The 27,128-nt window shown below is 38.0% G+C and overlaps 2 protein-coding genes across 3 annotated transcripts; one reads left to right on the forward strand and one right to left on the reverse strand.

Annotated features, from left to right (window-relative positions):
* Window positions 1-5,428: 5,428 nt before the first annotated feature.
* Window positions 5,429-19,375, reverse strand: LOC110447158. Its single transcript, XM_021492658.1, has 6 exons — window positions 19,293-19,375; window positions 15,546-16,127; window positions 14,574-14,874; window positions 7,682-7,762; window positions 7,162-7,284; window positions 5,429-6,595 (listed from the first exon to the last, which is right to left on the reverse strand). Exons 2-6 carry the CDS (start codon window positions 16,112-16,114, stop codon window positions 6,299-6,301), a joined length of 1,371 nt encoding a protein of 456 aa, XP_021348333.1. The 5' UTR covers window positions 16,115-16,127; window positions 19,293-19,375; the 3' UTR covers window positions 5,429-6,298.
* LOC110447157 (heat shock 70 kDa protein 12A-like) lies at window positions 19,316-25,480 on the forward strand. 2 transcript variants are annotated; one of them, XR_002462567.1, is made up of 5 exons: window positions 19,316-20,222; window positions 23,094-23,315; window positions 23,527-23,701; window positions 23,902-25,004; window positions 25,092-25,480. XR_002462567.1 is itself a non-coding variant. In XM_021492657.1 (4 exons), the coding sequence occupies exons 1-4, from the start codon at window positions 19,806-19,808 to the stop codon at window positions 24,951-24,953; spliced, it is 1,866 nt and encodes a 621-aa protein (XP_021348332.1). In that variant the 5' UTR covers window positions 19,316-19,805; the 3' UTR covers window positions 24,954-25,480. The 2 variants fall into 2 exon arrangements, 1 of the variants encoding a protein (XP_021348332.1); XM_021492657.1 differs by having other exon boundaries at window positions 23,902-25,480.
* Window positions 25,481-27,128: the final 1,648 nt, after the last annotated feature.

Below are 27,128 nucleotides of genomic sequence, written 5' to 3' on the forward strand. Positions count from 1 at the left end.
TTGAAAATTTTAACGTTTGAAAATGTGAATTTAAAAATAAAAACAAAAATGCAGGTGTCGACCTCTACACCTCCAAGCTTATACTTCACTATTATCATCACCCAAGAAAGAAAAAAATAACTTCCAAAATGAGAACCAATTTATAAACCGCAAAGTTCATGAAAATAAAATTAACATTGAAAGGTATTAATTTCACAGGGGAAGTTACTCTAATCAAGAAAGAATTCCTTTGGCTGCTTCATCTTCAATATGAAAGGGAGGTAACTCAAAGTGAAAAAAACCTTAGTAGAACTCTTCTTCACGATTATAATTGATGTAATGGTATCGTTTCCCTTAAATCTCCTAAATCACTGTACGTTTAAAGAGTAATCAAATGTGTCTTAATACAATATTATATACACTTGAGTGTTTATTCTGTACAATATATATATATCATAACCGCGCGGGGTGTCATGTTATGACCGTACAACATTATGACAGTTGAGTAAGATGGCACTTTACTCAAAATTTCGCTCTCGAGTTGCCCTTCTACAGGTTGATATCGTTGTCATTTGACCAAATTTGTTGTAAAACCCAAATCAGTCTTTAACTCTGACGAAATTATTTGCTCAGACTTAATAATGAAACACTAACATGCTTTTCACGTTTACTGGTAATATTCTACATAAGGATAACTTTATTCTACAGATAACCACTCTAAAACAGTTTTCTCTGAAGAGTCGAATGCTACTTGTAATTTCTGGGGCTCCGTTGGTGTAAAATTTTGCAAGTCAGTTAACGCGTTTTAAATTATCAAACAAGCCGCACTACCTCGCTTTATTAGATGACACTTTCTGATACTATGCATTTCGGCATATATGGGTGAAATATCCAAAGAGAAATATCAATATAATCTGAGAAGCTAGAAACATACTTCATTTCACATTCATAGTTCACTGACGAAACATTTTCTTAGGAAAGGGGTCATTCGGCTGCTTTCAATTTGATAAGTTACTAATGACAGAACAAAGACGCGCTTCTTTAGTCACACAGAGACTATGTCGCTAAAACCGTGGAAGAGGGGAGATAACTCTTATTAGAAAACTCTCCGGGTAGAATGTCTACAGGGCTATATCTATAATGGGACAAAAAAGCACACAGATCAAGACATCGCTCACCAAAATGTATGTTATAGTCAAAGAGTATCCAATTATCCACATAGAATATAATATACACCAGTAAATAGATAGTTACACACACGGTCACTTTTGACACGATTCTATGTTGATAGAAAAATGTTATTCGGTTAAAAAGATGTAAATATGGCAATGAAAAAGAAAAGAGTAAAGGATCAAAACTGAATAAACTCTGAATATTTGTATCGACAAATACTACTGACAAATAAAATCCACCTGCTGATAAGATAACGATCAATGTCTGCAAATAAATCATCAACTTGGTGTTTTATTTAATGCACATGAGCATTCATAGTTTGAATCGAGCTTGTGGACTCACAAAATGGACAGTATGGTGGCTCTTCTGCAGAATTGCGGACTTCCTTCTCATGCGTCTAATAAAACTATATAACACTACACTATTAAGGATCTCTATCATTTTTTTCTTTTTCTTTCTCCTTCCGTCCCTGACACCTCGGAGTAATAGGCCGAGCGATAGACCATATTATATACCATCAGTGTGATGTTACATATACCGGGTATTATAATAACAAGAGATCTTAGAAGGGATATTGCGCTAACCATCTTATGATCATCATTTGTTCTATGTTCAGCAAAATTTCGTTATATTGCCATCATTTCTTCTTTAGGCATTATAAATGATTTGGCGATAAATTGAAGTAAATGTTCTAAAGAAATTCTTGAAAGTGAGGTCATCGCTTACATCCGAATTAAGAATAGCAAAAACAAACTTGAAATGTAATAATCCAAGATGGCTTTCTAGCGGCCATCTTGTTTTTTCAATCAGTCCCAAAATGATACATGCATAACTATGGGCCGAAGGAAACCTACATAGGAAATTTGAGAACGATTTGTTAAGTATTTGTTGAGAAATAGTGATCACAAGAATTATTTTAGGGCGGACGGACCACGGACGAACACCCACCATCTGGATGATGGTGTGCTAAAAAATTACATGTAAAAACTTACCACTCTGTCATAATTGCGTATTATATGTTACCATTTCCGAATATATTGGATTGACCCATCTCACACACCTTCAAAATAAATAACCTGTTAGCAACACGTACTTCAGTACATATGTTAGAAGTCGTCCTTCCTCTCGTCCGATATTTACTGTTGTGTTGAGGAAGGAACAAGTTGATTCAAGTACCTGTGACTCATGAACTTTCAAAATACTTACTAACGTATAAAATATATATGCAAATACTTATAGTATGTACTTTCGTTACTTTGGGTAAGTAGAATTGGTGCAGGTTCTATTTCAGAGGAACCTATTTGATTTTTACTTTTTTTGCATATATGTACGTTCGGAAAGTACTCTGCTTACGCCTGACGGAAAACCCCGCAATCCGTTCCAAATTAAGGGCCAGAGACACCATCTGTTCCGCCAACACCCCGGAATCAATACGGACTCGGTTTCTCAAAGTCTGGTCAGCTTATCGAGTCGGTAATGCTACTCTTCAAAATGTATTTTTTGGAATTCTTTAAATGAAATATTTTATACATATGTATATGTTTGTTCTGTATAAGAACACGAATTTCTTACTTTACGTTTAGTTTTAAATTTGGATATATTTCACGGAAAATATACCAGAGGAAATAATTATGCTTAGGTTACGTTAAGTCAAAACTAGACTGTGAACAACCGGGCTCTGATCGATAAGTGTGCACTGCCCATGGTAAACTATCTTCAAAATTGAAATGGACACCGATGCATTGTCTCATTTCTGTCTGTTGATCAATACATACCGTATTCAACGAAGTAAACGTGCCATGTGCTACTGAAAGCGTCAAAAAATAAATGTGAAAAAGTCACGAAAAATTACAGCTGGTTTGCGCTGGTATTAATTCGTAATTGGCTGGAACTTAACTTCTCCTTTGCATCAGAAAAAAATCTAGTCAACATATATTAATGAACTCTTCCAGAATTGCATTATCAAAAAATACTTATGCAATCATGTAAGTTTTTAGTTGCACACAAAAGCAATTTATTGGGTGCGTTAAAATGGTAAAATACGGTAGGTAAGTAAAATACGGTAGGTGTTGTCAAAATTGGATATAGACCCTGTCTAATCCGGATTCCTATCTATACCGACCGATATTTGGTTCCAGCATTTCCGCTATTATGTCTTAATTTGTCAACACTGTCCTATCCGAACCTGTCTGTTCTGGGAGCCAGCATTATTACCAGTCCTGCTATGTGATTAACTGTTAACACATCTAGTTCACTCCTGCCATTTCATATGAAAATACGTGATCTGCTGACATTCGTTGCAAATAAAAGAAAGTAGAGCCACTGTCCAGGGCAGGAATCACATCTGTGTGATCGACAAAAACAACAACGAACCATATATTGTACATAAAATGCTTATATTTCAAAATGTTTGTACTTCAATCACAATCACAGGGTATGGATAGAATCGCGGAGCTTGTCGACAATTAAAAGTACGATCCTTTACAAACGACACACTGACGTCATCAGATTTCCAGCTGACGTATACATATATATGTACATAGTAAATTATATATATATATATATATACTTAACTCCTTAAAATGCTCTCTTTAATTATGATGTATCCGTATTTTAACCTTTGGGTCTTTACCTAGACCTGGTTTACATATAGGTGTTTTATTGATTAAAGTGGAACCTCGTTAGTACGGACACTTTGCTTTCCCGTACAATATTCCGAGTAACTCACTAGTCGATATAAAAAAATTGAAGTGTCCGGAAATACTTTTTTCTAACCCAGAAGGTTCCATTATAATCTGCGAATGCTCAACGAGTTTGTCACATTCCATTTGATATAAACAATTTGATAAACTACAACATTTAATTTCAAAAACACACATATATATTTGTTATGTAAGGCAATTTAAACATGCATAAATGTTTCCCCACCAAATGTTGGCTAACATACCTTATTAAAAAGCTTTACGATATACGTATAAACCCCGCCCACTCTCAAATAACCAATCAGAATGAAGCACGTGCTTTGACAACCTTTGGTGCATTTAGCCTAGTTCTTTCACGACAACCCGATTTGTCAGACTTGACCTTTCAAAACGACATGCTTGCAAATGACAATATACTTAAATTATCAAATAATTCGTGAATAACAAGCACAGATGATATTGCAGTCCTGTCTCAAACCAGAAATTTCTCTGAAAGTATGTGAAGAAGGTAACTATCTACTCTGACGTGACTTATCAGGATCAAGGTCACATTACCTGTCTCATTGAATGTAATTAACTAATGATGTCATCGGGAATCTTCACATTTCGCAAATAAATCCGTTGTTTTGTTTTCGGGAAAGGAACCAGCAAGGGGAATCTATCACGACCAGTGACGTTATAAACAGTAAAAATCCCAGTTTTTATCCCTGCAATGTCATCATATTTAGTAAACAAGCAATTCTTGAAATAAATATTTTCACCTTTAAAGGTTATCAACATCTTAAATGGCCATTTTGAGTCTAAATCACCATAAATTGTTAATGACCATTTTTAAACTAGACATGCAGGAATGTTAGCAATATTTCTCTAAATCTTCCTCACAAAATCTGTTCCTAATAATGACCTTGACCCAGACGGAACCATACTTTTATATATTTCGAACAATTTTCTACATTTGTTAGTAGCACAAAATGTTCAAATTGTATGCAATTAGTTTTAGACACAGGAATCAGTTCGGTTCTCCGAACGGAAAATATTTTCTTAATGATACGTTTTATATACCGGATTAGATTTAAGTAACATTTTTGTTGGTTTCAAGGGTTAATTATAAATTGACGTCTTAATAAATAGTTACTTCATTGCGATAAAAGTGGTAGTTTGATGTGATAGTTGTTGTTTGGGACTGATAGGAGTTGTTTTGGAGTGATAGGAGTTGTTTTGGAGTGATATGAATTATTTTGGATTGATAGGAGTTGTTTTGGAGTGATAATTGTTGTTTGGGAGTGATAGGAGATGTTTTGGAGTGAAAGGTGTTCTTTGGGAGTGATATATTAGTTGAGTTTGGTTTAGTATTGTTTAAGTCATATCAACAGCTCATTAAAGGACGGCCTCCCGTGTGTGCAAGATGCATGCGTGTAGTGTATTCGTGTGTGTTTTGGGAGGCTGCGATATGTTCGTGTTTGTCTCCTTGTATTAGCGCGGAACTGATGCCGACTTTATAGTGCTACCTCACTGAAACATACTGCCGAAGACACCCAGCAGGACACATTATACTGACAACGGGAGAACCAGTCGTCCCACTCATTAATTGCCGAGCGTTAAGCAGGAGTAGAAACTATATCATTTTTACAGACTCTGGTATGTATCGGCCAGGAGACATAACCAAAAGCCTTCCTCACAGGGGCGAACGTTCAACTAATGGCCAAAAGTGAGGCATAGAAGTTGTTTAGGAGTGGTAGGAGTTGTTTTGGAGTGATGGGAGTTGTTTTGGCGTTATAGGAGTTGCTGGACGATATGATTTGTTTCGAAATGGTATATGCTGCGTAGGAGTGATAGGAGATGTCTTAAAGTCATAGTGGTAGTTTTTGGTTGCTTGGAGTTTTTATGAAATATTGATTATTTTGGGTTGAACAATTTTTGGAATGACGTTTATTGTTTAGAAGCGAGTTTTTGATGATGTATGAGTTGTATCGTGCTACAAACAGCAACGAAAAGGGGTAGCGATGAGACCCTTTAACTGCCAGTGGAGTTCTATCATGTTATATTTGTTGCATTTAATGACACTGTTGGGAGTGAATTGGTGACCAGTTATAAAAAGTTATCTAAAGTTGTACTTCATACCAGGTGCAAAGTAATTCTGCCGATATACACATATGTCTCGCCATAAAGATATATTTTGCACAAATAGTCTGACGTTTGATTGCACAACGGAGATATATTAGTACGAATACTGGTGATAGTAATGCTTTGGCTCCAGACTCGATTTGGTACGATGCCTAATAAAATATTTCTGTTATAAAACTGATGATGTACAAAATCACAACCGCTGCTACACAAACCCGTGCCACTTGATTATATGCTCACGTTTTGTGTTGTACGTCATCATTTAGGGTACACATTGGTATGCAACGTCATTATTCGGTATGACCATGTGTAGTTCGTCATCAGCTGGCGTATACACACCCTTTCACTAGTAAGATGCCATTTTTATAGTCGTATAAAGCTGGCCATATGAAAAAGTCCACATTATTCGCGCTCTTTTGATCACATGACCACCACAGTTTGTGTTTGTCGTCATCGAACTTTTTGTCGTCTACTGTAAGATACATCTGGGGCTGCTGTACCACCATCTGCCACGTGACCGTCGCGCATGCGTGCATATATTTGTAAATTGATTTGTGCTGTAGACAGTTGTTCTCCGCAAATGATCTGTAGTCTTTGGCAAGTTTCTTTGACATTATCTGAAAAAGAAATATCTAAGGTACATATTTTCGGCTACAGAAAGTCTATGTTAATATCAATTTGAAACAGAGAGGTCAAAGGTTAAAGATGAGACCTCCCGACCCTCACTACCACCACCACCACCACCATCACCACCATCCAACTGTTAGCTTGTTTGTGGTAAACCATATGTGAAGGTACTTCTGTAATGCATTTCTCGGTTTGAGGTGCATGTCGATGCGACAAGGATTCGCTTATACTTGTCTCACAGGTCAAAGTTCATAGCATTTGAAGTCATAGGTTACATAGACGGATGGATAATATGTTTAATTTTTAGCATTTCCATGGAGTTACAAGAAAAAGGTTTCGTATAAGACAAATTTTAGCTGCCTACTATCAGCAGTTCAATTATGTAGTTATAGATACCAAAGTTTAGAGTTATGCAGCCTAGGTTCAGAGGTCATTGCTTGGTGACATGGTCAACAGGTCAAAGCTTATTTAGCGTGACGTTGATGATGGTTCCTACACATGTTAAGAGTTATAATTTAACGACAGAAAAATTGAGGTCATAGGTCAACAGACTTACATTGACGATGGTTTCACTCTCAATCTCGTCATAGTGCTGTCTAAGCTGCTGTCCAACGCCGTCCGTCAGACAATCCGGAAGTTTGTATCGGTAGTTAATCTCACCTCCAAAATCTAAGCTCACCTGAAAACAGCAAATATGTGACTGTCAACACGTGACAAAAAATCATCATGCCATGACCCAGTAGTAGATCGAAATCTTCCATATCAACGAACATTGTGCCTAAAGTCAAAACTTTGATGTTATTGGCAATTGCGGAATCGATTTTTTCCCGTTTCTCATTCTTCTAGTGATGCTGTTCAACTAAACCGAAAACTTCAGATTGAAATCGTTATTTTCTGACGTTTATTTCTCATAAAATGTTCTCGTTTATCAAACTGACATTATATCAGAAAATAAATAACATGGTATGCATTGTTGGTAGCGCTATTTTCACGACAGTGATTTCATGTGTTACGGAGAATCTCCTGCTTCAACAAAAGGGTAATAACTGTTCATCATTTACAAGATGTCTACTTACAGCAAGGGTGGGCTTCTTGAGTAGTTCCGCTATTGTAGCCTTCAAGGTCTCGTGCACTTCTTTGCAGGTTTTAAAAGCTTCCTACAAGTATATAGGTCAATTAAGATCTGTCTTCCCTAACCATCCGAACCAGAAATCAAATATTTCTTACGTATACATGTAGCACAATGAACAAATAGCAGCAAAACACTAACATTAGGATTTTAGAAAGCAATCATTCTTGAACTCGCGGTAAAGATTTTGCTAAATGTATAGATAGAAGCTTCAACTACGATTCGCAGGTACATGTAATTGTATCGGGCAATTGTCCCCTTCTAAAACGATTAACCTTAAGTACAAATGCAACATTATATGTAAAATATAAAGTGGCCGAGTCAATAGTCTCAAGCACATGTGATATGACTCTTAAAAAGGTCGATGTCTTTTCCACAAAGTTTGGCAGAATTTTAGTTTGGAAAAAGGTGAAAACTAGCTATTGGCGTTCCGGGTACTTAAAAAATCTCACTGATCCACTGTAACGATCTATTGTATATAACGACCCACTGTAACGACCTATTGTATATAACGACCTATTGTAACGATATATTGTATATAACGACCCACTGTAACGATATATTGTATATAACGACCCACTGTAACGACCTATTGTATATAACGACCCACTGTAACGATCTATCTTATATAACGACCCACTGTAATGATCTATCATATATAACGACTCACTGTAACGATATATTATATATAACGACCCACTGGTACGATCTATTGTATATAACGACCCACTGTAACGATCTATTGTATATAACGACCCACTGTAACGATCTATTGTATATAACGACCCACTGTAACGATTTAATTGTATTAAACGATCAACTTTAACAATCTTTTATATACAACGACCCACTGTGACGATCTTTCATATATAACGACCCATTGTAACGATATATTGATATAACGACCCACTGTAACGATATATTGTATATAACGACCCACTGTAACGATCTATTGTATATAACGACCCACTGTAACGATATATTATATATAACGACCCACTGTAGTGATCTGTTGTATACAACGACCTACTGTAACGATCATTATATATAACCACCAACTGTAGCGATCTTTTATACATAACGACCAACTGTAACGATCTGTTATATATTACGACCAACTGTAACTATCTTTTGTAAATAACGACCCACTGTAACGATATAGTATGCATAACGACCCACTGTAACGATATAGTATACATAACGACCCACTGGAACGAGATAGTATACATAACGACCCACTGTAACGATGTATTTTATATAACGACCAACTGTAACGATCTATTAAATATAACCACCAACTGTAACGATCTTTTGTATATAACGATCCACTGTAACGATCTATTGTATATAACGACCCATTGTAACGATCTTTTGTATATAACGACCCATTGTAACGATATATCGATATAACGACCCATTGTAACGATATATTGATATAACGACCCACTGTAACGATATATTGTATATAACGACCCGTTGTAACGATCTATTTATATAACGACCAACTGTAACGATATATTGTATATAACGACCCATTGTAACGATATATTGTATATATCGACCCACTGTAACGATATATTGATATAACGACCAACTGTAACGATCTATTGTATATAACGACCCACTGTAACGATCTTTTATATATAACGACCCACTGTGACGATCTTTCATATATAACGACCCATTGTAACGATATATTATATATAACGACCTACTGTAGCGATCTATTGTATATTACGATCCACTCTGACGATCTATTATATATAACGACCAACTGTAACGATCTATTATATATAACGACCCATTGTAACGATATATTATATATAACGACCCACTGTAGTGATCTGTTGTATACAACGACCTACTGTAATGATCTATTATATATAACCACCAACTGTAGCGATCTTCTATACATAACGACCAACTGTAACGATCTGTTATATATTACGACCCACTGTAACTATCTTTTGTAAATAACGACCCACTGTAACGATATAGTATACATAACGACCCACTGTAACGATGTATTTTATATAACGACCAACTGTAACGATCTATTAAATATAACCACCAACTGTAACGATCTTTTGTATATAACGACCCACTGTAACGATCTATTAGATATGACGACCCACTGTAACGATATATCATATATAACGACCCATTGTAACGATCTATTGTATATAACGACCCACTCTAACTATCTTTTGTATATAACGACCCATTGTAGCGATCTATTGTATATAACGACCCACTGTAACGATATATTGTATATAACGACCCACTGTACGGAACTATTAGATATAACGACCATCTGTAACGATCTATTGTATAAAACGACCCACTGTAACGATATATCATATATAACGACCCATTGTAACGATCTATTGTATAAAACGACCCACTGTAACGAACTATTAGATATAACGACCATTTGTAACGATCTATTGTATATAACGACCCACTGTAACGATATATCATATATAACGACCCACTGTAACGATATTTTGTATATAACGACCCACTGTAACGATATATTATATATAACGACCCACTGTAACGATATTTTGTATAAAACGAGCCACTGTAACTATAAATTATATATAACGACCCACTGTAACGATCTATTGTATATAACGACCCATTGTAACGATCTATTGTATATAACGACCAACTGTAACAATATATTGTATATACCGACCCCCTGAATCGATTTATTATATAAAACCACCCACTGTAACGTTATATTATATTTAACGACCAACTGTAACGATCAATTGTATAAAACGACTCTCTATAAGGATCTTTTATATATAACGACCCACTGTGGCGAAATATTATATATAACGCCTCACTTAAACGATGTATTATATATAACGACCCACTGTGACGATCTTTTATATATAACGACCAACTGTAACGATCTATTGTATATTACGACCCTCTGTAATGATATATTATATATAACCACCAACTGTAACGTTATATTATATTTAACGACCAACTGTAACGATCAATTGTATAAAACAACTCTCTATAAGGATCTATTATATATAACGACCCACTGTGGCGAAATATTGCATATAACGACCAACTGTGACGATTTTTTATATATAACGACCCACTGTAACGATCTATTGTATATTACGACCCTCTGTAATGATATATTATATATAACGACCCACTGTAACAATCTTTTGTATATAACAACCCATTGTAACAATCTATTATATATAACGACCCACTCTAACTATCTTTTGTATATAACGACCCATTGTAACAATCTTTTGTATAAAACGACCCACTGTAACTATCTTTTTTATATAACGACCCACTGTAACTATATATTATATATAACGACCCACTGTAACGATCTATTGTATATAACGACCCAATGTAACGATCTATTGTATATAACGACCAACTGTAACGATATTTTGTATATAACGACCCACTGTAACGATCTATTGTAAATAACGACCCACTGTAACGATCTATTATATATAACGACCCACTGTAACGATATATTGTATATTACGACCATCTGTAACGATATATTATATATAACGGCCCACTGTAGCGATCTATTGTATATTACGACCATCTGTAACGATCTATTATATATAACGACCCACTTAAACGATCTATTATATATAACGACCTATTGTATATAACGACCCACTGTAACGATCTATTGTATATTACGACCATCTGTAACGATATTTTATATATAACGACCCACTGTAACGATCTATTATATATAACGACCAACTGTAACGATATATTATATATAACGACCCACTGTAACGATCTATTGTATATTACGACCATATGTAACGATCTATTATATATAACGACTCACTGTAACGATATATTATTTATAACGACCCACTGTAACGATCTATTAGATATGACGACCCACTGTAACGATCTATTGTATATAACGACCCTCTGTAACGATCTATTAGATATGACGTCCCACTGTAACGATCTATTAGACATGACGACCCACTGTAACGCTGTAACGATATATTGTAAATAACAAACGACCCACTGTAACGATATATTGTGAATAAAGACCCATTGTAACGATCTATTTTATATAATGACCCACTGTAACGATCTAGTGTATATAACGACCAACTGTAACTATATTTTGTATATAACGACCCACTGTAACGATATATTGTAAATAAAGACCCATTGTAACGATCTATTGTATATAATGACCCACTGTAACGATCTATTGTATATAACGACCCTCTGTAACGATCTATTATATATAACGACCCACTGTAACGATCTATTGTACATAACGACCTACTGTAACGATCTATTGAATATAACGACCCACTGTAACGATCTATTGTATATAACGACCCACTGTAACGATCTATTGTATATAACGACCCATTGTAACGATCTATTGTATATAACGACCCACTGTAACGATATTTTGTATATAACGACCCACTGTAACGATATATTGTAAATAACGACCCACTGTAACGATTTATTGTATATAACGACCAACTGTAACGATCTATTGTATATAACGACCCACTGTAACGATCTATTGTATATAAAGACCCACTGTAACGATCTATTGTATATAACGATCCTCTGTAACGATCTATTATATATAACGACGCACTGTAACGATATATTGTATATAACGATCCACTGTAACGATCTATTATATATAACGACCCACTGTAACGATCTATTATATATTACGACCAACTGTAACGATATTTTGTATATAACGACCAACTGTAACGATCTATTGTACAAAACAACCCCTTATAAGGATCTATTATATCTAACGACCCACTGTGGCGAAATATTATATATAACGACCAACTGTAACGATCTATTGTATATCACGACCCACTGTAACGATCTATTGTACATAACGACCCTCTGTAACGATCTATTGTATATAACGACCCGCTGTAACGATATTTTGTATATAACGTCCAACTGTAACGACCTATTGTATAAAACGACCCTCTATAAGGATCTATTATATATAACGTCCCACTGTGGCGAAATATTATATATAACGACCCACTATAACGGTTTCTTAGATATGACGACCCACTGTAACGGTATTTTGTATATAACGACCCACTGTACCGATATTTTGTATATAACGACCCACTGGAACGATATTTTGTATATAACGACCCCCTGTAACGATATATTGTAAATAACGACCAACTGTAACGATCTATTGTATAAAACGCCCCCCTATAAGGATCTATTATATATAACGACCCACTGTACGATATTATGTATATAACGACCCACGGTAACGATCTATTGTATATAACGACCCACTGCAACGATATTTTGTATATAACGACCCACTGTACCGATATATTGTATATAACGACCCACTATAACGGTTTATTAGATATGACGACCCACTGTAACGGTATTTTGTATATAACGACCCACTGTAACTATCTATTATATATAACGGCCCACTGTAACGATATATTGTAAATAATGACCCACTGTAACGATTTATTGTATATCACGACCCACTGTAACTATATATTAGATATGACGCCCCACTGTAACGATATTTTGTAAATAACGACCCACTGTAACGATATATTATATATAACGACCCCCTGTAACGATATTTTGTATGTAACGACCCACTGTAACGATATATTATATATAACGACCCCCTGTAACGATATATTGTAAATAACGACCTGCTGTATCGATCTATTGTATATAACGACCGGCTGTAACGATCTATTGTATATAACGCCCATCTGTAACGATATATTGTATATAACGACCCTCTGTAACGATATTTTGTATATAACGTCCAACTGTAACGACCTATTGTATAAAACGACCCCCTATAAATATCTATTATATATAACGACCCACTGTACGATATTTTGTATATAACGACCCACAGTAACGATATATTGTAAATAACGACCAACTGTAACGATCTATTGTATATCACGCCCCACTGTAACTATATATTAGATATGACGCCCCACTGTAACGATCTATTGTACATAACGACCTACTGTAAAGATATATTGTAAATAACGACCCACTGTAACGATATTTTTTATATAACGACCCACTGTAACTATATTTTGTATATAACGACCCACTGGAACGATATTTTGTATATAACGACCAACTGTAACGATGTATTGTATAAAACGTCCCCCTATAAGGATCTATTATATATAACGACCCGCTGTGGCGAAATATTATATATAACGACCAACTGTAACGTTCTATTGTATATCACGACCCACTGTAACTATATATTAGATGTGACGACCCACTGTAACGATCTATTGTACATAACGACCCTCTGTAACGATCTATTGTATATACCGACCCACTGTAACGATCTATTGTACATAACGACCCACTGTACCGATCTATTGTATATAACGACCCACTATAACGGTTTAGTATATATGGCGACCCACTGTAACGATATTTTGTAAATAACGACCCACTGTAACCATTTATTGTATATAACGACCAACTGTAACGATCTATTGTACAAATCAACCCCTTATAAGGATCTATTATATCTAACGACCCACGGTGGCGAAATATTATATATAACGACCGACTGTAACGATCTATTGTATATAACGGCCCACTGTAACGATATATTGTATATAACGACCCACTGTAACTATCTATTATATATAACGACCCACTGTAACGATATTATGTATATAACGACCCACTGTAACGATCTATTGTATATAACGACCCACTGTAACGATACATTGTATATAACGACCCTCTGCATGGAACGACGACAAAGCGATTACCATGAGGATGGTACACAGGAACTGGATAATATTTTCCTCTTCAAAGTCATAGTCGTCCTCTAGCGCCTCCTTCGCGTCGACCCACTCCTGACTCTCAAGGCTGGTGTACAACATAGCCACGTTGCTAGGACGACAGCGCTCGCTCAGTGTTTCTGTCTGGACCCGGTTCCCGGATCGACATCGGTCCAGGGGCTCCACATGTCCATGGCTCATGCTACGAGCTTTTGGTACTGGTTTTGCCACGGGTTTCGGAGGCAATGGTTTGGGGCTGGTTGGCAATGGTTTCACGCTCTGGGTCACCCTGTAAACAAAGCAGTATTTTTTCATATAATTCAAAGGACACTATAGTTAACCCATAACAATTAATTTCTGAATTTGTTTTAGTTATTTTGCTGATAAACTGGGATTAATGGGGACATAATGTTCTTGATTTGACATTAACATCCAGAAACTTACTTCTTAAAATGTTTTTATTCTGGATAAACGATATTTTACTGTACATTCTAACATCGTTATTCAATTCTTTTGAAGCGGTCCCCCGGAAAAATACATCCGGAATTTGTCCTTGGAAGGCAAAACAAAACTTTTTCCAGCACTTTCGTTTATTTCTTTAATTCTTGAAAAAGAACAAAATGTGACGATATTGCTCTTTAAAGTTGGGGTTAAAATTGAACTTTAGTTACAGACAATGATTTCACTTGGGTCGATAATATTGCCCAAACACTTCCAATCGAGCTGAAACAGTTAAAAGTAGAGTGAAGCTGCTTAGGCGACCAGCTCAATGAAGAGACCACCCGTGTTGAAGGACCACTTTGAATGTTTCCCGTTGTAGTGATTTCTTTATGAAAAAGAACCTGTACTAAGAGACTATTTCCCCCTGGGTTGTTTCTTATAAATGTTTGATTATAACAACAACACAGAGTGTTGGGAGGGGGAATTCGAATTATATCAATTATTTCAATTGCAACTTGCCTTTGTTTTAAAGTATCGTTTTCGGTCTTGGCTGATTTAAGACTGTCTTCCATGTGGCGGTATTCTTTCAGAACGGTCTCCATGGATTTCTGTGTTGTCTCCAAGGCAACTTTTGACCTTTTATACTCGTCCTGAACACTAACAGCCACCGCCTCCATCTCGCGGTTTGACACCTCCAGTTTCTCATTCCGGTTCCGGAGAACCTCGTTTTCCTGTTTGGCCTTATGAAGCTCAGAAATAATAACTTCACCAGGACCTTGTGTCTTCGTACCGGAAGTCCCCCTGTCGTCCTGTGCCTTACCTTTCCTTTTTAAGAGCTCGTTTTCACGCTTCAGTTCCTCCAACTTTGTCCAGAGCTGGCCCATGCCCCCTGACCCTCGCGCCTGTCTTGGAGGTGTTGATTTGGTGCCAGATTGTTTCTGGTGTTCTGCTGCTAGAGCTTCCACCAGCGATTTTGCTTTTTCCAACAGGTGGCGCGTCTGAGCATCGCGTTTCTTCAGCATGAAAACGTTTGAGAGCCCGTCGCAGAAACTCTTGGCTTCGGCCAACAAATCCTTCTTGTCTGCCATCTTAACAAGGTTTCTGCAAGAAAAATAGATAAATATTGGAATAAAACTTCCCATAACTGACATTTCATACCATGTAATTGAAGAAAACATTTATCTGTTTACAAATAGTGTTATCATTTGCTATTATTTGGTGCTCGATAGGTTTTGGCGATAACGGCCTCTTAGAAATCTTATGCAATAAAGGGAGTTTGTCTCATAATATTCATTTACATCATTACCTGTCAATTTGATAGTAATAGTTTTATGTTCCAATACTATAGCATCCCCCGCTAATCTAACGCTATACGAAGTGTTGATGTCTCGAATTACAGTCTAAATGTATCGGCCATAGTCATGAACGCTTAACCATTATCTGGGACGCTTTCGGTCCTGCACAAACGATATGTTTAGAACTACGAATGGTAAGGACTATTGATTTCGCTTCCCTATACCAAAAATGATTCATAAATCTGCTACACTACTAGTACAGTGACGATCGTTTATTTTCAAACGTCATAAAACAAAAAAGGGCCCTTCTAGAGCCGCCATTGTTTCAAAGGGAACTTCTCAAACCTCCCAACATCAGAGGATATACGACAATTAGGGAACTGAATATACGGGTAGGTCTGTTAAGGGAATGTACGTTTACTTTCTGGGAAGGTGGATGCTCTTTACACGCGTAGAGAAGGGAGGTCGAGGAGAGGACTCGTCCAGGTTACCGTGTAAATGGCCCTTAAATCATGAATCATGGCAGAAGACGGGTTCCAGCTTATAAAATCGATGAACAAATATATATAAGTAAAACGTACTATGGTTCTTTATATGGCATTTTCAGACATACCGACATACTGAAACAATTTCCATTCCCAGCCTACATCGAGGACAATGGAGGCATGATACAGGTTGTGTTGTATGTACCGAGTCGTGAATGACTCATGTCTCCAGGAATACCACACATACCAATCATTCCACGCCAGTACCAAAGAGCAATGCCATCAATATAAGCAATAAGAGCATTATGCCGACTTACTAAAAGTCTCAGAAATTACACGAGGAATGCCGGCCAAAGTAAGTTCAAAGGTCATGGGATTGCATTTCCGGTAACCAAAATGAAAATAAAATGTCTGCTAATTTGACAGTTTTTTGAATCACTTTTAATCCAATAATCTATGTTTTGATGGGAATTTCAATATTTCTAATTTGTTTTAATTATCAAGTCATAAAATGGTGTTTTTCTTTTAAAATCCATGCCGACTTTTTTTTCAATATTTTTTTTATTTGACAGCTAATCACATTTCTTGATCTTGAACGTGAATCAGAGATGAGCCTGACCGTCTGTCGACTCACAAGGATGGGCGTCTCGCCCTCACCCAGGTATTACTTCTCCCGATTAATCACAAATATTGATTTCTGCACGAACGCGCTAAACGCCAGAAACACCGCCAATTCTGTTTAACGACAAAACCGTCGTACAGTGTAGTAGGATTTTTTTAATCACTAAGCGGATAAATTAACCAACATTTTGATCTCCACAAGTAGGAGAGTTCGACAGACAAGGCCGGGCCTGACGTCAATCAATACAATTCTGCCAGTAGTAGGAATTGTGTCATAGGGAAATCAGAGGGATATATTGGTAAATCACTGGGACGATACCATTGGGTAACCATAAGGATGGTCGAACTACATGACAATAGGTATAATAGCAGTAATGGGAAATAATAGAGTAATAGTCATTGAATGGGATGAGTGTATAGTTAAATCACAGGGATGGTAGCATTGGGAAAATCAGAGGGATGGTAGCATTGGTGATTCATAGTGACATAAGCTTTGGTCAATCAGAGGGATGGTAGGTTTGATAAATTATAGGGATGGAAGTTTTGACAGGTCAGAGGGATAGGAGCATTGGTAAATCACAGGGATGGTAACTTCGGAAAATCAAAGGGATAGAAGTTTTGGTCAATCAGAGGGAACTGGCGTTTGAAAATTATTATAAGGATGCTAGCAATAGTAAATTATAAGGATGGAAGCTTTAGTTAATCATATTGTCTGAAGTTTTGGGTAACATAAGGATGGTAGGTTTGGTAAGTCATAGGTGTAGTTGGTTTGGAAAATAATAAGGGTTGTAGTTTTGGTAATTCAGAGGGACAGCAGCTTTGGTAAATTAATTGGATGGTAGCTTTGGTAAATCAGAAGATTGTAGCTTGAGGAAATCAGGGGATAGGAACTTTGGAAAATTAGAAGGATGGTATCTTTTCGTAAGTCATAGGGTTGGTAGCTTTAGGAAATCAGAGGGATCGTTGCATTGGTAAGTCATAAGGATGGTAGCTTTGGTAAGTCATAGGAATGGAAGCTTCGTTAATCAAAGGGATGGTAGCTTTGAAAAATCAGAGGGAGGGTAGAATTGGTAAATCATTGGTAAGTTATAGGGATAGAAACATTGGTAAGTCATAAGGATCGTAGCTTTGGTAAGTCATAAGATTGGAAGCTTTGGGAGATCAGAGGGACAGTATTTTTGGTAAATCAGGGGTATGTTAGTGGTGGTAGTAGCTTTTGTAAGCCATAGGAGGATAGCTTTGGTAAGTCGTAAGGATGATATTTTTTGGAAAATCAGAGGGATGATAGCTTTGGTAAGTCATAGAGATGATAGGTTTGGTAAATCAGAGGGATGGTTGCATTGGTAAGGAATATGGATGGTAAGTTTGGTAATTCATAGAGGTGGTTGCATTAGTAAGTCATAGGGATGGTAGGTTTGGTAAATCATAAGGATGGTATGTTTGTAAATCATAGAGATGGTAGGTTTGGTAAAGCATAGGGATGGTAGCTTTGGTAAGTCATAGGGGTGTTAGCATTGGTAAATCAGACGGATTGTAGAATTGGATGCTCTAATACCATAGTTAAAGTATACAGAAATAAATGGCCTAAAACAGGCCACACACCGCAATACGAGACGACCCAAAGGCGTCATCCCCCTCCACAAACCATCCCCTCCGTACACAGGGGCAGTGTCAGCGACACAATAATGTCTACAAGAAACGACAATTCAAGACACTTAAACTCCTATAGAAATAGTCTCTTTAAAAGACATGAAATACCTTTGACTCTTGCAATATCGTGTAGCAGGGTTATTTTGTACCCACAGGGACATGTCATACCAGATTTAAAGTAGGACTACTTATGTAACGTGTCTATGTGACCTTACCTTGCTCGTTAAGGTGTTCCTGTTAGTGTGCCAATGATAATCGGCTCCCCGCTATATCCAGGACGCCTGGGAGTGTCGTCTGCCCTCGGTACTAACCTTGGAACCGTTTTATTTAGTCCAGTACCGGTTGTTGACGTGTTCTTTCTGTCTGTATATCAAATTTCCTCAGTTAGATCTCTGAAGACCACGCCATGTCGGCACTTCATGCATATGATTAGAGTCGGTTTGGAAGTACAAGTATATCCGTCAGCACATAATCCTCAGACAGTTGTGTCCGAAGTGTGGTCCACCAGGTCGGTGTCGCCTTGTCGCTGGGATCGAGGATGGTGAGGACTGTGTCGGGGAGGGACTATCAACCAATATCGATCTGGTCGTAATTAATGTGGCAACTACACAAGGATTTGAGATGGAACCGGGAAAAATCGATTAACTGGAAAGTAGGCACGCGTCCAGATACTCAGTGCGGAGTACCTCGTCTGCTTCCTACGGAAACAAAGACAGGCAGTGCTAAAAATGGCTGACAGTGCCAAGGACGCACAAAATGGCGACTCTGGCAAGGACCCGGAGTGTGAGCAGGACCCAGCCCCCGCGCAGGAGGGCGCCACAGATACTCCGGATATCGGACAGGAGGTGGTTGAACCCGAGGAGGACCCGTACAAAATTGTGGCTGCTATAGACTTTGGGACGACTTTTAGTGGATATGCTTACACTTTTGTGTCCAATCGTGACGTCATATATACCAACAAGAACTGGGGCCAGACGCAAGGTTTCCTCCTCCACAAGACCCCTACCTCTCTCCTCCTTAAACCTGATGGACAGTTCGAGGCGTTCGGTTTTGAGGCTGTGTCGAAATACAATGATCTGTCGGAAGAAGAGGCGGCGGAGTACTATTACTTTGATAGGTTTAAGATGAACCTCTACGACAATAAGGTATGGTAACACACATTCTTGTCACACTTTATAAATATGTCACACAAAAACTGGTAATGTTAATGAATGTCACACTTTGGCAAATATGTACCTGCCATCAAATGAATTTTCTTATAATCTACGACATTGTGACATCAAATTTACACCGAAACATTATGCTTTTTTCAGTAAAATACTTTACACAATGTCAACAGACATATTTCCAAAATTGCGTCTACAAATACGTCAAGGGTCACACATTTGGAAAATTGCATTCAACAAACATTGTCAACAGTCACATGTTTACAAAATTTCGTTCTTCAAACTATGATAAAGGTCACACATTTGCAACATTGCGTTCAACAAACAACATTAACAGCCATACAATTTCAGGTAAGTTACGCTAACTATTCACGGCAATGTGTCACAAGAATCACCTCGACAATAACACGCAAACACGTTTCAAACGCATTCAAGTTGCCACATAATAGAAAGTAATATTACATTAAAACGATCCGCAAAAAGCTGCATTTTAAAGCGCCATCACGCGACAACTTTGTCTGGGAACATGTTTTCTTTTATAGAAATTAAACTCTATAATTCAAAATCTTAAAATGTCTATTAAATTACCAAATAAATGAAATTGCCAATTAAAGGAATCGACATGCAACTCATGTCTAATGATGTGTGTTATTAGGCAGCGCCATCACGCGACAACTTTGTCTGGGAACATGTTTTCTTTTATAGAAATTAAACTCTATAATTCAAAATCTTAAAATGTCTATAAAATTACCAAATAAATGAAATTGTCAATTAAAGGAATCGACATGCAACTCATGTCTAATGATGTGTGTTATTAGGCAGCTGGTTTCTTAACGGTATCGGTATCCGGACATCTTTTCGCTCCATCATAATCTAATGATGTTAATATATACAATTTATCACGTATCCGGATTCAGTTCTTTGTTGCGAAAGTCATTTTATGTACAACGCAATTCATTGGTGTTAGAGACTGTACCGGGAATAGCGATCGCGTTATGCAACCCCCGGGATGCTTGTTAGACACATTATACGTGTCTTCAGGTAGAAAACGAACGAGTCCAATCACCACTAGAAGCAATGAAAATGGTTCATAATGCACGTCCTTCACGCGTACTTGACACAAACAATCGTACCGGTGTCATTGGATTTCTGGAAACGAGAAAACTTTTGTTTCAGGGAATGCTGTTTTTGTGGGGTCGATATTGACCCAAACTCTTAACAATGGTGTTCACAAGACCAGGTAACAAACCTGTCACGGATATTACAATACATGCGTTGCCATGGTATTTGTGTCGTGTTTCTGTAATTGATCGACGTGCGCGCGTGGGCCGGTATCGATTTCTCTTTGCAATTTATTATTAATGTCTATTGCATTCCGGTCAATTATAAATACGAACACACGTGTTCGAAAGTATCGATTGTAAACATCGAAATCGATACTTGCCAGGGTTAGTCATTTCGTTAAATAGGATGAGGAATCATACTAGTGTGTAAAAATTTAACAAACTCGCCAGGTAAATAGAAGATTTCCAGACTAAAGCACGTGAATGAATTAATAAATTATTAACAGGACATCAACACTAAAGCGCCATGCATTGTTAGACGGTTGACGTTTACGTTGATGCATCTGTTGGTGCAAATTTCTGGTCAGAGACAATAGGAAGCAAACATAAATAAAAAATAAATGAAATTATGTAAATAATGCTATTGAGAAGAATGTAATCACGGACGCAACAAATCGACCATCTTCCGTCATCGTTTCATCGTATCCCTAAAGGTTTAATATCAGATGTCCTTTCAAATTTTCTGACAGTGGCTGCCTCAGGCTTGTTAGCCAGCCAGCTCAAGTTTTTTTATGCAATATTGTGTGCACAACAACGGTAATACATTCTGTTGAGCTTAACTACAATTTCAAAATTATATGTTTATCAAATAACATATTTTCAATATCATCCAATTCCAATTAAACATGGCATGATTGGCTCAAGATAAAAATGATGTAGCTAAACCCAGAAAGTTCGAAGATCATATTTTGGAAAATTTGAATGATTCGTTATGCTGACAATTCTGTTCACAATGTGGCCGCCGATAACATCAGCTGATACAGCTTCGGAGAGCAGCGTCGGTCTACCGCCAAATGTTAATTCATTTCCTAGGAGATGGTATCTGCATTTCCAAGAACGGAAAATATGTCCATGCCTAGGGCTACATTGCGTCCATTATAACGTCTGCTGAAATTCATGGGTTGTTAATTTCCAATTAATTTGATCCAAACCTGGTTCACTTAGCACTTCGAGGATTTTCTGTGATATTGGTGTTATTGGAATGTTACTTGGTTTCTTCAGTGCGGCCGTTGGAGGAGTTATGGGGCTAAGCCTTCTGGAAAGCCCACGAGTTATTGGAAGTCTGACGTTGGAGCATTTGGCCTCAAGTGCTCCTATGGGAGTCAAACTCGTTACGTGAATGTTTTGTGAGAGGAATTTTCCAGAACTAACTGGCTACAATGTAAATGAATCATTTAAGGGCGGGCTTTTCTCACTACAGGGTGGTGTTTCTGTTTTAAATATATAGTTAAGTGTGTGAAAATTTCCTCAAACTTAGCACCGATTGAATAAACGTTATCTTGTACCAATAAGCTTATTGGGGCAAACCTGTTTTCCCGTGCAGCGATCATACTATAAATATCCGATAGAATATATTCATAACAATATAACCTGATCATATTAAAAAGGAATCTTCAGTTTACCTAATAAAAAAAAACACCTGCACATTCATTGGAAAATGTCAAGCGTAAAATGGCACGAGATCTAATGTTACACTTATTTTTTGTGTGTTTTATTGTTGCGCCAGGAGCTGAAGACGGACATAACCTTACAGGACACTTCCGGTAAGGAACAGCTTGCCGTGGACGTTTTTGCCAAATCTTTGGGTTTCATGAAGTCTCATTTCCTACGTCATTTGAGCGTGACCCTGGGGTACGAGCCCGACCCACAGTCCGTCCGCTGGGTCATTACAGTACCTGCCATATGGGACGAAAACGCCAAACAGTTTATGAGAGAAGCGGCGCATAAGGTACGTATACTTCCGGTTTCATTTTCGCGAGTATACGCGTATTCTATTGGATCCAATAATTCACCACCATAATTGTTAATTTTGTAATTATTCTGAAACATATCCAGAACAAAATGTTATTCGTATATCATATCAATGTAGTTATGAAGATGCTTTCTATTTTTGGTCAATGATCTTCTTTGTATTTTTGATGAATGCTCTTTTCTCTCAGGGTGGTCTTATAGACACAACGCACAGTAACCAACTTGTTATAGCATTAGAACCGGAAGCAGCATCACTCAACTGCCGATCACTTCCAGTCAGCACCTTCGTCCAAACAGAAAATGAACAAGTGTCAATGCTGACCTTTGAACCCGGAACTAAATACCTCGTGATTGACGCTGGAGGTAAGCAGAGAGACAATAAGATTTGTGGGAGAAAAAGCAACATTACAAATTCTGAGTTTTTATCATGCAGGAATTTTCGAAAACGAATAGTTATTTTAACACTTCTTCAGTTTGTAAACAAAGCAATCAGTTTACACTGCCTTGCGCATGGTGAAGGTTCTTTCACTATTCACTTACACATTTATTTACCTCAATTACAGGTGGAACCATAGATATTGTAGCACACAAGGTCCGGAAAGATGGTCGTATTCGGGAGCTGTTCCGCGCCACAGGTGGTGCCTGGGGTGGAACCGTCATCGACCGTCAGTTCATCGCCCTCCTTGACAAGATCTTTGGCGCAGAGTTTCTTGCCGCATTCCAGCGCGAGTTTCCCAAGGACTATGTCGAGTTGTTACAGGACTTCGAGATAAAGAAACGTGGTGAATGCGAGAGTGTGCGCGTGTCGCTCCCTTATAATTTTTGTAATTTTCGTCACGAGGACCGGTCTGTGCAGGAATATATCAAATCGTACGCCGCGGCGGAGGGCGGACAGATTAAGTTCTCATCGGGAAAACTTGTGTTGACTTCTGAGGTGGTCACAGCTTTGTTCTGCGATGCGCTTAAACAAATAAACGATCACGTGACACATCTTCTTCAAAGGCCAAAATTAAAGGACTTAAAATATATGTTCCTTGTTGGTGGGTTTGCCGAGTCGGTCCGCCTTCAGAACTCGATCCGGTCGGAGTTTGGCGAACAGGTGACAGTCCTCATTCCCGAGGAAGCTAGTTTGTCTGTTGTTAAAGGAGCCGTGGCATTTGGCTGCGACCCCAGCGCCATCTGCCAGCGGATCTGTCGGTACTCGTACGGAGTTGGGTCATATCTCCCTTTTGAGGAAGGTGAACACAGAGACGATCTCAAGGTCGACTCGGACGGAATGGTGCTATGCAAACACATTTTCCAGACTTGGGCGGAAACCGGAGAGGTCATAGGTCATAACGAAATCTGGCGGGAAACATATACGCCAATCATTACCAACCAGAAAGGCATTATTTTTGAGTTTTTCAAGTCGTCCAAACGGCGACTAAAATACACAGATGAAGACGGCGTAGAGAAATGTGGTTGCCTAGTCGTAGAAATGCCTGATCTCACAGGCGATAAGGAACGCGCAGTTGATCTAGAGGTCATATTCGGGGGTACTGAAATCAAGGTAGTTGGGTACGATCATACGAGTCAAACACGGCGGGAAACATACATAGACTTTCTTTCAACGTAGTCTTCAGTACTACATGTGTACAGGTTGTGAGGGGTGATTAAGATTCGACTTCAGAGGTTGTGACTGAATACGGTGTTTTCATAGAAACAAACAAAATCCGAAAATGGTGTTGAATTTGACCTTAACATCCCTTAACTCTCTTGAAATCAACCATCTTCTCTGCACTTTTGCAAATATACCTTTCGAGCGGTCACGATATCAGATGCTCATGGACGGGGATTGGCACGTGCCAGTTCCGGGTGAGGTTGTATTTTATGTTCGCAGTGCCATGGTTTCCTTGTGCCCAAAAACTTCATCACGTGACGTATACACTTTGAAAAGCATCGTGCCAAAACAGCTCAAGTGGCGCTAAGTATATACATATATAAGCCCTTTGCCTTGTATCTTTCCGAATGTTTCCAGCACATGTATTTGCCGTGCCTTCGCCTACACGTACTTGTAAATATTGAGGCAGGTATTTAAACCTAACTGCAAAACAAAATGGCTACCAAAATATATCGCATCAACTTGGATCAATAAATAAACCATGCTGAAATTGTTGTATTTATTAATTTTGAATACGCCTTGCCTGTCAGCGTTGTTAAAAACGTTTGAATGGGCCCTCCTGTTTGTCAGTCCGGTGATTGAAGTTTAAACAGTTTTCGTCATTTTTACTGCAAAGGGCCGTCTTACAGCATCAGGCACAAAACAAATCAAATTTCTAGCATAGAACTTTAATCAACCCACTGTCAAATAAGGACATACTGAAAGCAATGTTATTTTTTGTGGTTTTTTTTACGACAGACAAAATATATTTCTAATTCAATGAAAGAGATTTTAAAGCAACTAGTATCCCCTGTAGAAAGATATCTGGAAGAGTACAGAGAAGCACACAGAATTGTGAAGAGCCTTGTAAGAGTAGACAAAAGGAAGAGTCTTTATGACATGGCGTCAAAAGCAGAAGAAGCAGCAGCCCGCAACGAGCAAGGAACTGTATATAAGATTACGAAACATCACTGGGAAGTGCCGCACAAACAACAGCACACTCATATAGAACAAAGAAGGAAGACTATTGACAACTGAAAAAGAGCAGGAAAAGAGATGGACAGAACACTTTAAAAAGTTTTCAACAGGCAGCCACCGGTGGAAGAAGCAGAGAGACCACTAAGATGTCAGCACGGACATACCATCTAGAGAAGAAGTCATTAAAGCTATCAAGTTAATGAAGAATGGAAAAGCCACAGGCCACGACAACTTAAATGATGAACTGTTCAAGGCTGCCCCAGAACTCGCAGCTTCCATTTTAAAACCATTATTTAAGATAATACGACAGAAAGAAAAGATACCATCAGGATGGAACAGAGGAGTAATTGCAAAAATGCCAAAGAAAGGATCGATATGTGACTGTAACAACTGGCGTGGAATAACCTTATTTTCTATACCCAGCAAGATATTGTGTAAAATCATTGTAAGGCGGATAACAGATGGAATAGACACGCTGGTGAGGAAGGAACAGGCTGGATTTAGAAAGGGAAGAGAATGTACTGACCAAATGTTTGCACTCAGAAACGCCATCGAGCAGTGTTCAGAATGGCAAAGACAACTCTACATAAACTCCATTGATTTTGAAAAAGCCTTTCCTTTGACAGTATTCATTGAGACAGCCTCCACAGAATCATGCGTACGTATGGGGTACCACTTAAGATGGTTAATGTCATCAGAAGTTTTTTTTATACCTCCTTCAAATGTAGTGTTGGGAACAGTGACCTCAGCTTAGAAGTCAAGACTGGAGTGCGGCAAGGGTATGCCATGTCCTCGATCCTGTTTAACATTGTCATAGACTGGGTCATGAGGAGGACAACACGTACATAGAGGAATACGTTAGACACCGTTCTCAGCGCTAGAGGATCTGGATTTCGCAGATCACATTGCTCTGATTCTCATTCATACCAACACATCCAGGAGAAGACAACTCGACTCAACAACTTCAGTCAACAAAGTTAGACTCAAGATCAACCAAAGGAAGACTGAAGTAATGACCCTCAATGTGCAAGCACCATCACCAGTACATGTAGGGGATACTGACCTCACGTGCACAGATACATTCACCTACCTAGGAAGCACAATCAGCAAGGATGGAGGAGCTAGCAAGGACATCGCTAACAGATTGAACAAGGCCAGATTTGTCTTCATAAG

The sequence above is a fragment of the Mizuhopecten yessoensis genome, unplaced genomic scaffold, assembly GCF_002113885.1.
Source record: "Mizuhopecten yessoensis strain PY_sf001 unplaced genomic scaffold, ASM211388v2 scaffold3229, whole genome shotgun sequence".
Taxonomy (NCBI): domain Eukaryota; kingdom Metazoa; phylum Mollusca; class Bivalvia; order Pectinida; family Pectinidae; genus Mizuhopecten; species Mizuhopecten yessoensis.